This window comes from Pyrgilauda ruficollis, unplaced genomic scaffold (genome assembly GCF_017590135.1).
Source record: "Pyrgilauda ruficollis isolate IOZ18807 unplaced genomic scaffold, ASM1759013v1 scaffold106, whole genome shotgun sequence".
NCBI classification, from domain to species: domain Eukaryota; kingdom Metazoa; phylum Chordata; class Aves; order Passeriformes; family Passeridae; genus Pyrgilauda; species Pyrgilauda ruficollis.
In genome coordinates this window covers 1,227,264-1,242,377 of record NW_024508766.1, presented here as the reverse complement: position 1 = coordinate 1,242,377, position 15,114 = coordinate 1,227,264, and the positions used below count along the sequence as shown (strand labels likewise).

At 40.8% G+C, this 15,114-nt stretch overlaps 1 protein-coding gene across 4 annotated transcripts in view; it reads left to right on the top strand.

Moving 5' to 3' along the window:
• The first annotated feature begins 3,442 nt into the window (after positions 1 to 3,442).
• PIGG (phosphatidylinositol glycan anchor biosynthesis class G) overlaps positions 3,443 to 15,114 on the top strand; it is a 73,250-nt gene continuing 61,578 nt past the window's right edge. For 3 of the 4 annotated variants that reach the window (XR_005955437.1, XM_041471089.1, XM_041471106.1), the window contains exons 1-5: positions 3,878 to 4,088; positions 7,318 to 7,523; positions 8,525 to 8,734; positions 10,206 to 10,394; positions 12,031 to 12,169. Coding sequence is in view for 3 of the 4 variants with exons in the window: in XM_041471089.1 (XP_041327023.1) it covers positions 3,929 to 4,088; positions 7,318 to 7,523; positions 8,525 to 8,734; positions 10,206 to 10,394; positions 12,031 to 12,169 (904 nt within the window). In the remaining variant the exon portion in view is untranslated. Of the gene's footprint in view, positions 3,588 to 3,877; positions 4,089 to 7,317; positions 7,524 to 8,524; positions 8,735 to 10,205; positions 10,395 to 12,030; positions 12,170 to 15,114 lie in introns of those variants that run through there. The other variant, XM_041471098.1, reaches the window with a different exon arrangement.

Genomic DNA, 15,114 nt, shown 5'->3' with positions numbered 1-15,114 from the left:
TATTTGAAACTAAGGAAAAGGGAAGATAGGGCCTGTTTCTCTAGTCAAATTGTGAAACATAAGAAATGAAAGAATCAGGAGAGAAGGAGCTGGGGAAGCAGACATGCTGAGTGCTGACCAACAGGCAGTGTTTCATTAAGTGGTGGCAGAGGACACAGAGACTGTTGGAAGGGGGTGTGCTCTTCCCCCATTGGACATACCAATTTTTTATCTTATCTAGTTTTTACTAGTTGACTCAGTAAAGAAAAGCCTGAGGGATGCCAGAGTGACTAACAATATCACCTGGCTGCTTTAAATGCTGGTGGCAAAGACACTCACCAAAATGTGTTCCTACCAGTTCCTACATTTGCCTCTTGAAGACAAGGCTTGGTTGGCTTTCAGTCTGCTAATTTCTCAGCAGATTTGGAAAATGCCTCTAGAGAGGCTTTGCACAGAGCACTAAATTCCTTCTTCTTCCTCAACACACAGAGATGTAAATTTGCTTGAGTGGCTCTTCACAACAGCAGCAGTAGCAACATGCTCTCCTGTAGGGAAAGATGCAAATTAATCTCTGTCCTGGATTGCCAAGCAAATTGTATTCTATTTGCCATCTGTATGGCAGTTGTCTTCTGTTAAGTGGGCAGTTTTCCTTATCTCTTCCACACCCACTCCTCCCTCCGGGGAGACATCTGCTGATAACAGGCTATGGAATGTCACTGCATGACTGATAACAATTACAGCACCCCATTGTGAGATGCCCTGCCCAGAGGGAGGAGCCAAGCATTCCTACCCAGGTATAATCTGGAGTTTCTGGAACACCAGCACAGCTTCTCCACTGGATTTCCCAGTGGAACAGCAGCTGTCTCTTCCACTGGATCTTTAGAGGAAGGCTACACCTTTCCACAGGATCCCTGCTCCAACAGAACCACATCTGACACTCCAGGAGGACTGCAGCCACAATTCCAATTGGACTGCTACCAACACTCTGACCAACAGGGTGTCAGGTTGTGTTCTGACTCTGTTGGTGTTGTTTTAGTTTACTGCATTGTTTATTTTATCTTTTTATTTTCTTCCCTAATAAAGAACTGTTATTCCTGCTCCCATATTTTTGCCTGAGAGCCCCTTAATTTCAAATTTACAACAATTCAGAGGGAGGGGGTTTACATTTTTCCACTTCAGGGGAGGCTCCTGCCTTCCTTAGCAGACACCTGTCTTTCAAAACTCCCACAGGGATGGGTTGTGCTGTGTTCTAAAATGTTTGCTAGCTCTGATGAAACAAAAGCCTTCTGAATCACATGAAGTGCACTATAATGCACCTTTCCAGACATTCTGGCACGAACCTTTAACCTTCCAAAGGCTATTTAAGTCAGCCGGTACCCCTTCAACATAAATTGGTGCATGCAACACTGATTGTGTGCTTACAAACTGGGAATTCCTCTGAATGCTCACAAAATCACCAGCTGTCAGGGCATAAATGAGTTATGCACAACAGAGGAGGTTATACCCAAGAGGCTGTAAAACGGCCACAGCAGTGCACAGCAGTGATTGTCAATATATTATGTTGTAACATGCTTGTAGACTCACAGACAGACAGATTTAAAGTCTTGTACAACGCTCAGGATTCTCCCTGTATTTGACCCCTGCAGTTAAGTGCTACAGTAATGGACTAGAAAGCATGTTGCTGCAAGAACTTGCCAAATGGTGATGGTACTCAGTAAACACCCAGCGATAGGTCCCAGGGAGTGTGAATCACATGCTAGGTACTGCTTTTATGTCTGTAGAGAAATCCTTTTTCTGAATGCAAAAATTCTGGTCTGCTGTGGGAATTTGAAGGTTTGAATGCGGCAGAAAGATGCAGTTTGGGGAATTTCCACTTATTGAAAGGGAAAGTAAGCTTTACACATGAAATAAAAAGAAAACAGACATTTCTTATATGTTCTTCTTCTGTTTTGTGATGAATAAACATTGCCTACATTAGGTTGCTTTATATTTGTTAGGCAACCTTTCCTAGTTTCTGGTTGGAGAGTCTCACAAATTCGAAAAATACCCATAAAAAAAGCAACCAATACAGTTTCTCAATACAGTACAAATAATGTAACTTTAAGGCATATTACCTAAAGCCATTTTAACGTTTGAATACAATGGCCCAAAGTTGCTTTCTGCCATGTCCTACTGTTTCAAGCAACATTCCTTGTATATTTTTTTCTGAATTTCATTGCACTGCCCATAATCAGCTGAAGTTAATTACTGAATACTAACTTTCCTGGGCCCTCAGAGTTGTGCTTCTGCAAAGAAACAAGTGAATAGTGTCCACAAAAATACAATTTCTTTAAAAAGTATTGGTTTTGGATCATCTCAAGAAATGAAAATGCTATCAGTATTCTCAGTAGAAGCATGAAGTGGTAAAAGTGGCCAGAAAAAGCACTGCATAAGTAGCATAGTGCGCAGAGATGCTCATACGTAAAGAGCATGAATCCACAGGACTCAAGCTCCTTGATTTTTTCTCTGTATTTGGAGACCCTACGAAAGGCCAATACAAAGCTGTTATCCTGAACCCACTCACACATGCTTCTCACGTCACAGCAACTTTGCCTTGTGGCAGGAGTTGCAAAGCCCAGAATTAACAGCTGGCCAGTGAAAGTGGCAGTAAAACCACAAATTGACCAACTGCAGCAGGAAAACATTTCTCAAAGCACGGTACAACGCATTTGGCCTGAGTTTACACAAAACAGATCATGCTTTGCGCTGAGGGAAAAGACCCAGCAGGAAAACCAGCCTGGGGTCTGCTCACATGGCTCTTGCAGGGTCACACGGGAGCACAGGCACACAGGGAGCTGTGGGTGGTGGCTGCAAACAGGTGCCATGCCAGCAGCAGACTGTGGCAGTGCAGCTTTGTCCTGAATGACCACAGCCAGACGCATCCCGGTGTAAATGGAAGTGCAGCTGGCAGGGTGCTGTGCTAGTAAGATCAGGGAAAATGTGCCACTCACAGGCAAAGCCAAGGACTTGTGTACACTGCAGAAACATGTGCCACATCTTTCCAGCACAGTGCTGGGCCATACATAAACTGCCTGGGTAGAAATGAGGAGCAGTTTTCTTTGGGAGAACAAAATTTTGATGCTATCTTCCTATTTCAGTATACATAGACCAGTATAAACTCTGCTTCACTTTGCAGAGTGTCTTTGGTTTCCTTTTCAGAAAATTTAAATTTAAAACTTACTTCTCCTCATCTTCTGACATTATCTGCCTGCCATAGTCCATTTCCATTGCAACGGAAAGACTGAGAAACACCCTTATTCAGTTTTATTAAGAAGTGTGTTTGCGTGGGGAAAGATTCTGCTTGCCAAACACCCGCAGCAGCCACTGTGCAGGACTCCTTCCTCACCTGCCAAGCATTCTTTGCTGCAGCAATCCATCGAACCTCCTTTCCGCTCCCGCCGGGGAAGGCGGGGTGTGGACGCGGGGTGGGATGAGGGGCTGGAGCGCGGGCTGGGGGTGTGGGACGCGCATTTGGGCCGCAGGTGTGGGACGCGGGAGTGGCAAGCGGGGGCTGGAATGCAGAGATGAGACACGCAACGGGATGCGGGCCCCAGAGGCGACCTGAGGAGGTGGGACGCGGGGCTCGGGGGGGGTGGGTCCAGGAGGGGGGACGCAGGCCCAGGAGGCGAGGCCGGAGGCGGGATGCGGGATGCGGGGGCCGGAGGCGGGGCCGGAGGCGGGATGCGGGGGCCGGAGGCAGGGCCGGAGGCGGGATGCGGGATGCGGGGGCCGGGAGCCGGAGGCGGGGCCGGGAGGAGGGCTGTGGGGGCGGAACGAGGGGCTGTACTTCCGGTTCGGTGTTGCCCTTACCCTCTCGCGCAGGGGCTGCCGGCCGCTGGCAGAACCGGCGCAGCGCCGGCCGGGCCGGGCCGGGTCGGTGCGGTGCTGCTGTCGCCGGTGCCGATCCAGGATGCGGCTGCGCTCGGGCGTGTTCGCCTCCTCCTGCCTCCTCGTGCAGGCCTTGGGCGTCGCGCTGTTCCTCCGCGGCTTCTTCCCGGTGCCCGTCAGGTCCGTGCCCCGCAGAGAGGCCCGCGCGGACCCTCCCGCCGAGCCGGCCCCGCCCGGCCCAGGTAACGCGAGCCGCTGCCGGGCGCGCCCCGTCCCTCGGCGTCGCGGAACATCTTGCTGTAGCGCCCTCGTGTTTCCAGACCGGTTTCCCGAGTAGTTTAGAACTGAACTGGTTTTCAGGTAGTTATGGATCACAGGCAGGAGTACCTGCTCGCAGTCGAAAAGCCTCAGGCGTCAGCTGTCACTTTTTGGAAGGGTGTGTTTTCCTGTCGTTTTGTTTCCCTCTCCCTGACTGATGGATCCGTGATACCCGGTCCTGTTCAAGGGCAGGTTGCTTGCATTCAATGATGCCGCCTTAGCTAAAACGCCTCACGCGTTTCCTGTGATCATTCGCTGGCTGTGCTGTGCCCGAGATTCATTGTTTCTGTGGTGTGTGAGTGTCTTAATGCCACCTCAATGAGACTTTTAACACCTCAGTAGTGACAAAGCAACTGTAGTAATGCAGGTTGCAATATGTACAGTATTGCCATCCGTCACCATTTCTGTGAAATCACTGTCTTTACAAGTCCTGCTCCGTTCCAGAGCTGAATTGTGAAAACAGAATTTTCAAGAATCTTTTTAAGGAGCCTGTAGAGGATGTGCTAATAAAGTAGTTGTTTCATATGTTCAGTCACAAATTGTACTAAAGTAATGTGAAGAGGACTGTGTACTTGAGGGACTGTTTTTCACCAGTTTGGAGCTTGTGGGATGAAACTTCAGGTTCACTTGGCAGCTGGATAGAGTAATATTTTGCTCATACAAAGCTCTTGATTGGGACACCAAGTTATGGTGAACTTTTTGGAGCAGGACTGTAACTGCCAAACTGGGTCTTTAGCTGCTTGATATTTACTGTTAATTCTTCTGAAGTGTGCGATGTTATGGCTGTAGGGACAGGCTTAAATTGCAAGACACAGTGGAGAGAACAGAAGGCTGTGTGGTTTAGAGTGTGGTGTGCTGGTACTGGTTAAGCAGGAACACTGAAAGAATCTAATCTGGTAACAGACTGAATGGTTTCTGCTGAAAGGCAGGTTGATTTTTAGCTGGAGTTTAACAAGACTATATATATATATATATATATATATATATATATATATATATATCACTATATATTTGTTAGGCTGCTGTGAGTGAAATGTTGCATTCATGTGTGATTATTAGCAGAAGACTTATGTAGAAGGAGACTGTTTGGGTGGGAAGGAGATGTCAGACAATTTGGTTTTGAAAGGACTGGTTTGTGTTGCAGAGTGGAAGTGTGTGCCACAGGGCTCTACAAGCAGTTTAAATTTAGGCATGTCACGAGCAAGGCTAGGTGTGCTAGGCGAAAATGGAGTAACAGTAGGAGAATACTTTTGGTAGTACTTGGTTACAATGTGCTTGCAGAGTTATGTCTGGATGATAATGTCTAAAGGCAGGGTATTGCTTACTAAACCATGATGCAGAAGGCTTTCAACCTACTTTAGACCTATTCAGAAAACAATATTTCTCCAGTGCTTCTTTAACTCCTGAATGTTTCATTTTGTGAGTCCTGACTGCTTTTGAGTGCATGCTGTCTTGCCTGTTAGAAGGCTGTGATAGTGAATGCTTGCAGCACACTGTTGTAACAAGATCTTGGTAGAGTACCTGTGGTTTTCTTCACAGAAGTTCAGGTTCATTCATAGAGTAACTGTTTTCTAAGTAACCCTGGCAGAGATAAATAAGCGTGCTGCACGGCAAGACCTGGACAATGTGTTGCTTTAGCTATCTTACAGTAAGTATTTTCACGTGGCTTGTAAATGACTCCAAATTCATTTGAACTTCTCAACACTTTGACTTTCTGATAAATCACACTGCAGGAGGAGGTTAGGAATAGGGCATATGTGTTTGTGATGTGAACATTTTTGGTGTCCAGCAAGCTTTCTTTCACTAAGCAGTGGATAGGGGAAAGATGTAACTAACAGAACATTTGGTGGTGCCATCTTGTTTTTCATGGAGAGCCAAAGCATACCTGATAAGTTGATAATTCAAGTCCCAGAAAAAAACAAAATTATAAATTTAGTTAGAATTGCTTGCAGTCAGCATTTTGTTGTTGAGATTTCCTTCTTCTCCCTGCTGTGCCCTGCTCCCCCATTTCTTGATCTGGAAAAATTGCTAGCAGTAACTACTCTGTGAATGTCAGTTATCACAGACGCTTATCTGTGTACCCCAGAATAAAATTTCTGAGGTTGTTTTTGATGTTGCTGTGTTAGGCACAGCATTATCTGCAACGTTTCCAAATTGTCAACTGCTTTTGCAGAAAAGAAACTTTGCTCTAAAGGATTGTAAACCCCCTAACTTTATATAACGCATTTACTGAGCAGTTGATTCAACACAATGGTGTCTGGGTAGAGGCCTGTGGGTGGGCTACATTCTGCTTCCATTTTGCCCTTCTGTGTTTTTTCCTGGTAGAGAAATGAGACCTGTAGAGGTTGGAGCAAAAATGCTGCTGTAAGACCATGAATGTCACCATGTGGACCAAGTTCAATGCAGATGAAGAGTTGCTGTGGCCAGAATTAAGTCCATGCAAGAGAAAGAGGTGGGCTTGAAGGCATGGCGTTGCCTACTACTTGATGCACAGCAGCATTTTTTTGTACCCACCTCCATGTTCAGGGAATTCTGGAATTGCATTTTGGCCCTGCAGCTGCCATCACTGAGCTAGCCTGTCATACAGTCTTCTACCTTGAAGGTAGTGAATGTGCATAAATCTATTTCATGCAAGTTTCAGTGAAACTATCTCTTTCTTCGTAATCTTCCCGTTATCTTATGGTGAGATTTCATACAGAGGCATTATTTTTGTTGTGATGTGCAAGACTGGGTATTAGCACAGGTGAATGCTATGTCGTTTTTCTAACAGAAGTTGTCTGTCAGATAGTTCAACTTTACTGAAGTAAAAAGAGAGAAGGTAGCAACAATTCCTTCTTATTACTTTGAACACTCTCAGTTTCAAAGCTTTTCCTCAGTTTTCTCAATTGCATGTGACACATTCCTTTCACATCATGTTTTACTTCCTAGAGGTGGTATTGGAGTTGTTGTGTTATTCCTGTGCTGGATGGCTTGAAAACTCATCTTCTTCATATTATTTCTCAGGTTTGCTGTTTGCAGCTGCTTGTTTCTGGGTGTAGAATTAGTAAAGAAGTTGAAAGTACTCATTTATGTGGTGAAGTTGTTCTTTAACTTCTGTCTTGCCTTTGGTAAAATTTGTTGACGACTTTTATATGCCCTGTTTTTGTTGTTTAGGAATGGTTTCTAACTGGACCAAGATTCCTCCACCACTTTTCAAAAAAGTTGTCATTGTGCTGATAGATGCTTTGAGAGATGACTTCATGTTTGGATCCAAAGGTAAACAGTTCATGCCGTATACTACTCAAGTTGTTGAAAAAGGGACTTCCTACAGTTTCATTGCTGAAGCCAAGCCACCCACTGTGACTATGCCTCGAATTAAGGTAAGAGGGATTTTTTTCTATAATTTCATTGGAGAAGCTTTTGAAGTATGAGTTCTTTCATATGCTTGGAGTTGGCATAGAGGACGTGTGTGGTGTTAGTGCAATCTATGGCTGAATGTCTCTTTGCTGTAGTAGTGTGTGTGGTAGACTCCTGATTTGCCATGGGCAATAGGTTAAGGACAGGTAAGGCCCTAGTCCAGGCTTAAATGATTGACATAGCCTTTTTATTTGTAATCATGGGAAGGCGGTAGTCTCTTAGTTGTCCAGTTTTCCAATGTCTTCTATCTAGGAATATTTTTATTGTATTTCTCTGTGTTCTTGTAACTTCTGAGAGAAAATCCAGTTTAGTATAAAATTGTTTTGTCACAGAGATGCTTCTGAAGAGCTTAAAAAGGAAATTCTGCCAAGTTCCAGGTAAATAAAACATGAATTTTGTTGGTGTCATCGAAATACTAGATCATTCAGGCTTGTTAATGGTAGATCTAAGTAACACCTCTGTGCACTGAAGAGGCTGAAGGAATGATCATTGATAGGTCAACTAGCAGGAAAGTGAGGGAGAGACAGTCTGGTAACTCTTTATACGTGGACTTCAGTGCTTCTTCTAGAAGTTTCTTACTTACTGTTTTGAAGGTACTGTTGTTGTTAATGGTGAGTCAATTTACTTACACCTAATTTGTCTTTTGGCGGTTTAATGACCAGTAAATGAAACAAACATCAACTGTTTCTTTGATGAAAAGACTGAAAGTCTTTTTTCTGTCCATTAACTGAGACAGTAATATTTTTTGTACTTTCTGTAAAGCCATTGTCATAGACATCAACTAGCACTGTGTTGTGGCAGATGAGGTTATGTGGCAAGACAGCTTGTGTTTTTTACTTTGTTATACATTTCGTTACCAAAAATATGATTTGTCTGCCATCTGACTTATTGTTTCCTCCCATTGCTACTGTCTTCTGAGCACTGGAAGTTTCCTGTTTAATGTGTCTCTTTTCTTCTGTTTTAGGCTTTGATGACAGGTAGCATACCTGGTTTCATCGATGTTGTTGTGAACCTCAATTCTCCAGCTCTCTTGGATGACAATCTGATATGGCAGGCAAAAACAGCTGGGAAAAGAATAATATTTTATGGTGATGATACTTGGGTCAAATTGTTCCCAAAGCACTTCGTAGAATACGATGGAACAACATCGTTTTTTGTGTCAGACTTCACAGAGGTGAGAGGTTTTGTAGAATCCCAAGTTAAATGAAGTGAGTACAAACAGTGTCAGTTTCTGAGAATGAGTGAGTAAAGCTACCCTTGTTTGAAATATTCACCTGGCAATTAAATAGAAATTGAATTTGTATGTAATTTTGGTGTGGGTGCTGTGAAGCTACGCATTTGAATCCCTCATGCATGTGCTGTAAAAAGTGTTAGGATGATACAGTAATCATGAATTTATCACTCTATAATTTAAATAAACATGCAGTTTTCTCACAAAACTTGTTGTGGTTGGAAGTTAGACTAGTTGCTTTGTTTAAAAATTCTACTGTCCACATTTTCAGTTTACTATCAGATATTTTTAGTTAGTGCAGTCTTGAAGAGGTCCATTAATATATTAGCTTGGTCTCTTAAAGGTATACTTTTATAGTATTGCATCACTTTTGTAATTGCAATGGGAGCAGTGTTTCTTTATGTTGTAAAAGAGGGAGCATAGAAAGTAAGTGAAACAAATTCTGATAGTTCTTACTCTGGGCACATTAGAAGAGTAAATACTTTGACAAATTTACTTAATTTTTGAACCTTTATGATTTGTAGAACCTCAAGCCATTGACCTGCTGCTACTAAGTATTTTATTATTTAAGGAAGTTAGAAAGGTCTAATGTGAATTGGAAGACATGTTTAATTGGTTATGTTGATAAGACTTGCAAAAGCTTCTACCTGGAGTAAAAAGTACAAATGTTCTACTAGATCTGTGGTTATGTGACTCCCAAATTCTTTATGTAGTCCTTATGCTGTCTTAATATAGTCTATTAAACACACAGCTTTTTATAGTCTTTTGGTAGTTATATACAGACTCAACAAATTAGTATCACATGGGAAATATTGTAAGGATTTTTAATAACTGAAGAGAGTATATGCAACTAAAAATGCGTTGTCAATCTAAGCAGGAAAACAGCTGAGTTAGGCCCCAAATAGCACTTTTCAAACAGTATTTCTTTCTCATTGTGTTGTCAGTTCTTTTACTCATAGCAAGTACCATCTTCTTGTGTTTGCACGTTAAATGCAGTTCAGAGATTAGGGTTTGTTGTACCTCCGACTTTCCCATGGCTAAACTGAGACATTTTGTTGTACTTGTGATACACTGTATCACGTGTGAAGTGATAATATGGAGTGTGCAGGGTGAAAGTGATTGAAAAGTTCTTGGAACAGTTTTTAAAAGTTTCTGTGGCAGCTTGGCAACCCATTTGCCTTGTCTGCATGTATTCTGGTGTGTCCTTACCAGAAAAGATTACATGGGGTGAAGAATATTTTGTTAGACAAATATATTTGACTGCCTGATGTTGAACTAATCAATTTTTTTTCTTATTAACATTGTGCATGTAATCTCATCAACTTCTATAGAACTTTCATGGGTAGTGTAGTTAATTTTTTTGTGCTTTTTAAAAGAGCGAAGTTTTTTTAACCTTGTAGTTGTTTTCTTTGAGGTTGATGATAATGTCACCAGACATTTGGATAGAGTGTTAAAGAGAGAAGACTGGGATCTCCTAATACTACATTATCTGGGGTTGGACCATATCGGTCATATGACTGGGCCAAACAGCCCATTAGTGGGACCAAAACTTCGTGAAATGGATAACATACTGAAGAAGATTCATATTTCCCTTCTTTCAAAGGTAATACAGCTTCTTGGATCAATGTCTGTTAGTTGTGGACTAAAACATTAAAATGCTTGCTGTTTGTTGTTGGTAGCTTTTTTATTCATAGACTGAAGGGTTTATTCTGTTCTTTGCCTTCCTGGGCTATTTTCCAGTGTAGCATTTTTAAGGATTTGGTGGCTGACCTTAGTAACATCTGCTAACAGCATCTTCTGGGCAGCTGTGGGAAATAACGTCCCCTTGATGTGCAGGAAGATGAGAGGAATGCCTGCCAAAATTCTCTCATCACTTGTGAATTAAAATGGTTGTTGGTGTGCTTTCTAGTAATGAAATTCTGCAGAAGGAGTAATGGGCACGTGTAGCTAATAGCTCTGATGTCCAGGATTATGAAGGCAAACAGAACTCTTAGATATTTGATAAATTCAAATGGAAGTAGTGGTCTTAATCTGTTTTTTTTTTTTTTTTTTGTTAAATTTTTTTTTTTTTTTTTTTTTTTTTTTTTTATGGTAAATGTAGCTCATCTGAATCTGTTTTTAGATTTGTAAATACTAGTGGTCACTTACCTAAGCAGTCTGGATACTGAAATACCAAGTCCTAGTTCCAGGTGGCCTGAAGCTCTTTCTATTGTTTGTTTTTGGTTACTGCAATTCAGAATAGCTGATCATGAAATTTTAATGGTATTTTTAGTCAAGTGGATACTATTACCTGAAAAGTAAGGTTAAATCCTGTGTGTGGAAGTTCTATGAATGTTACAGTTGTTTTGCTGCATTTTAGTATCTTTGCTTTTGCCATTTATATTCAAGTCTTTATCTCTGATAAAGAGAATACAGATATAATAAAAGCACTTATTTTTTGGATACAGTATGTACTGGTAGTAACTAGAGGTGATACAAAAGTACTTTGTTGTTGAATGGCTATTAATTTTCTGCCACTGATTTGTTAGCTCAAAATTCTTGGACAGGTCTCACTTAAGTTTCTGTTTCTCTATTCAGAAACATACACCTCATTCAACATCATTCTTTGACAATCATTAACAGTTAGTCTTCATTGACAGATTTAAATCCCAAATCAGTCAGATTTCAATCCCTAAAGCTCTTGGGAAGCTAGAGACTATTAGAAACAGGATTATTTTTTTATATTGAATTGATATTTTGTTAGTATTTACAATATTAATAATTCAGCATTTATATTAAAACTTAGTGAAGCTGAAGAAATGAAGAGGGGTAATATTTCTGTGTTAATGATGCTCTTCTGGGACTCCTGATTTTCTTCTCATGGTGTGATAGCCTTTATTTCATCTTTCAGAGAGTTTCTTGTAACTCTGTAAATTCAGGGTTTTTTAAAAAAAGATTTTTTTATTCTTTTTTTTTTTTTTTTTTTTTTTTTTTTTTATTTTTTTTTTTTTTTTTTTTTTTTTTTTTTTTTTTGCTAAGATACTGACTAGTATGTTAGATGTGAATATGCCTTAACTTTTTAAAATTACTATTACTGAGTTACACTCAATTGCAGTGATTATCTGCCCCATAGTGAGCAAGTTTCAAAACTGAAGTTAATGTTGAGACATACTCATGTTTGAAAATGATGAAGATAGTGAAATTATAGAAATGAATTGTGTTTATATGGTAGTTCAGATTTTTTTTCCTGTGATTTGCAGGAGGAAGCTTCTTTTCCCAATTTGTTAGTTGTTTGTGGGGACCATGGAATGTCTGAAACAGGAAGTCATGGTGGTTCTTCAGAAGGAGAAGTGCACACACCGCTACTGTTTATCAGCTCTGCTTTTGGGAAGAGAAGTGGTATGTATCAAAGAAGCCTGATGTTTTTTAGAACTATCTTAGTTTCAGATGGAATAGAGTTAATTTTCTACTTAGTGGCTGGTACAGGACTGTTTTCTGGATTCAGTATGAGAATAATGTTGATAACAGACTGGTGTTCTAGTATTTACTCTGAATCAAGGACTTTTCTGTTTCCCATGCTCTGCCATTGTGCAGGTGCAAAAGGAGCCATTATGGAGCATAGCAAGGACATCTGACCTGAACTGGCCAAAGGGATATTTCATACCATGGAACATCATCCCTAGTATATAAACTGGGGCTGTCAGTCACTGCTTGGGGATGGACTGGACATCGGTCAGCAGGGCGTGACAAATTTTATTGTGAATCACTTGTTTCTCTTGGGTTTTATTCTTCCCCCGTCTTCTTTTCATTACTATTATTATTATAATATTTAATTTTGTTTCAGTTATTAAACTGTTATAGTCTCAACCCATGAGGTTTACCTTTTCTTTCTCCTCCCCACCAGGATGGGGGTTGTGAGTGAGTGAGTGGCTCCAGTAGATACCAGTGCATAGTGTACTCTAATGGGAACACTACTACTGCATATAACTGTAACAAGAATAGCAATAATAATTATGTGTAGATTATAGTTATTATTGTAAGGGAAAAGGGGGAGAGAGAGGAATAAAACCCAAGAGAAACGTGATGCACAATGCAATTGCTCACCACCTGCTGACTGGTGCCCAGCCCACCTTCAAGCAGCAATCCACAGCCCTCAGTCAACTCCCTCCAGTTTGTGTACTGGCTATGATGCTCTATGGTATGGAGTATTCCTTCAACCAGTTCAGGTCAGCTGCCCCAACTGTGTTCCCTCCCAGCTTCTCATGCTCGCTGGCAGAGCACAGGAAGTGGAAAAGTTCTTGATTTAGAGTAAGCCCTCCTTACCAACATCAGTCTGTTATCAACATTAGTCTCATACTGAATCCAAAACGCAGCCCCTGTACCAGATACTAGGAAGAAAATTAACTCTGTCCCAGTTGAAACCAGGACAAGAACACACTGGCAACTCTTAATTTATATTATACTAGAATTCTTTCTGAAAAGTGCTTTGGTTTGTTTTACAGTTATTTGGGAAAGCCCATTCTGTGTGATCTAAAACTCTGGTTTCAGCCAAAGTTAGCATCTGTATCTCCGTGAAACTGAGAATCATGAATCAAGCTTTGTAACCAGTGAGAGAATTGTGTATTTCTGAGATGATAATCTTTTACAGCACTGTCCTATCCGAATGTTGAGCGCTAATGAGACCTGTTGTCAGGATACTGGGCTAAGGGTAAATGAATAGGTGTAGATCCAAAATCCTATTTGCAGTGGGTTGAAACTGTGTCTTTCGTGGCCAGAATATTTCCTTGGCCTCCATTCTTCTCTCTCAGGCAGCTAGGATAAAAGAATGAATGACAATTTCTCACACAGAGTCCACCAGAAGGAGGAAGAAAGCCTTTGGGAGACTAGAGACTATTTGAAATAGGATTATTTTTAACATTAAATTTATCTGACCCTTGTGAAAGGGTGAGAGGTGATGGCATTGACAACATGACTATTGATTGCAAAGTCTTAAGGATAGAAATGGACCATGAGTCTGTTTATTGTATAGGCTGGTTAATTTTATATCACTGATTTGAGTTCACATGGTTCTGAAGCTTATTTTCTACTTGTAGATAATGATAAAAAATAAAAACTAGATAGTTAAAGGCAAGAGGCAATAAAGAAATTGAGTGGTTGAGAATCTTTAGTCTACTTTGTAGAGTTGTGCTTAAACAAACTCCTTGACTGAGTGGATTGGTAGAGTGTAGTTATACCAGGAGTGAATATTTTCCCCAAAATAATACTCCCTTCTGCCTTTCATTCTGCCACTTGCTCATTTCCATATGATTTATTTTCTTCTAAAACCTGTGTGCAGAACCTTGATTTATTTGTCTTGCTGGAGGTTTCTGCAGCACAGTGGAGGTAGATTTTCCTGTAATCTGTGAAGTTGTTATTAAGCTATTACGTTATGCAATAGAAAACACTGCTTGAGAAGTCCTTGACCTCTTCTCACGTCTGTAAACAAAACAAAGTCAAGAGTGGATCAAAGCTCTTGGCTAAGTTTTTATTTTATGAATTTCACTAGCATGTGTTGACAACCAGGCCACAAGAGTATAGATTCTGTAAATGCAGTCTCCTGTTCACTGGAATTAGTTTAACCTGAATGAGCAGTTTTTACAATACAGTGAAATATACCTATTTACCTGTCTTTTGGGATAGAGTTTGTGATTTCTAATGCCTTTGTAAATATCCAGCAGTTTACTTTTCATTGGTACAGTAATCAGGATTCTAGTGACTACTCCTTATGATCCTACTGTAAACAAAATGTACTGTGGTTAATTTGGTAGACCTCAAAATAGTAATTCTGTGGGCTTTTTACATTTAGTATGCTGTCAGAGTATTACTTGTATAGCCTTCTACAGAGATGTGTCACCCATGATTGGCTAAACGTGTTTGGTAGTTTGGCTTTTTTTACCAGTTAAGAACTTGCCTTTTAAAGATAAAATCTGAAAACTGCTGACATACAGGCACTCATGCAAAGAGGCTTTACGGATTATAGATGGCATTCCGTACAAGTATGGGATTAATCTGAGCTAGATGAGAAATGAGGCAAATTTTAAGTCTCTTTAAAGCAGCCTTGAGAGGAATTAAGACTATATAGAATTCTTTCTATACTGCATTTAAGTCAAAACACTCAATGCTTGAAGTTACAAAGAGGATGAAATAAAAGCATGTAGAAAAATACCGTTACCTAACTAGTTCTGCACAAAAAGAAACAGCTGGCAAAACAATCTTAAACAGAAGGTTCCTTATGTTAATAAAATCATTCATATCTGCAGATTTCTGTGGGACTGAAGGCTAACCCTGATAACTGCAGTAAATTA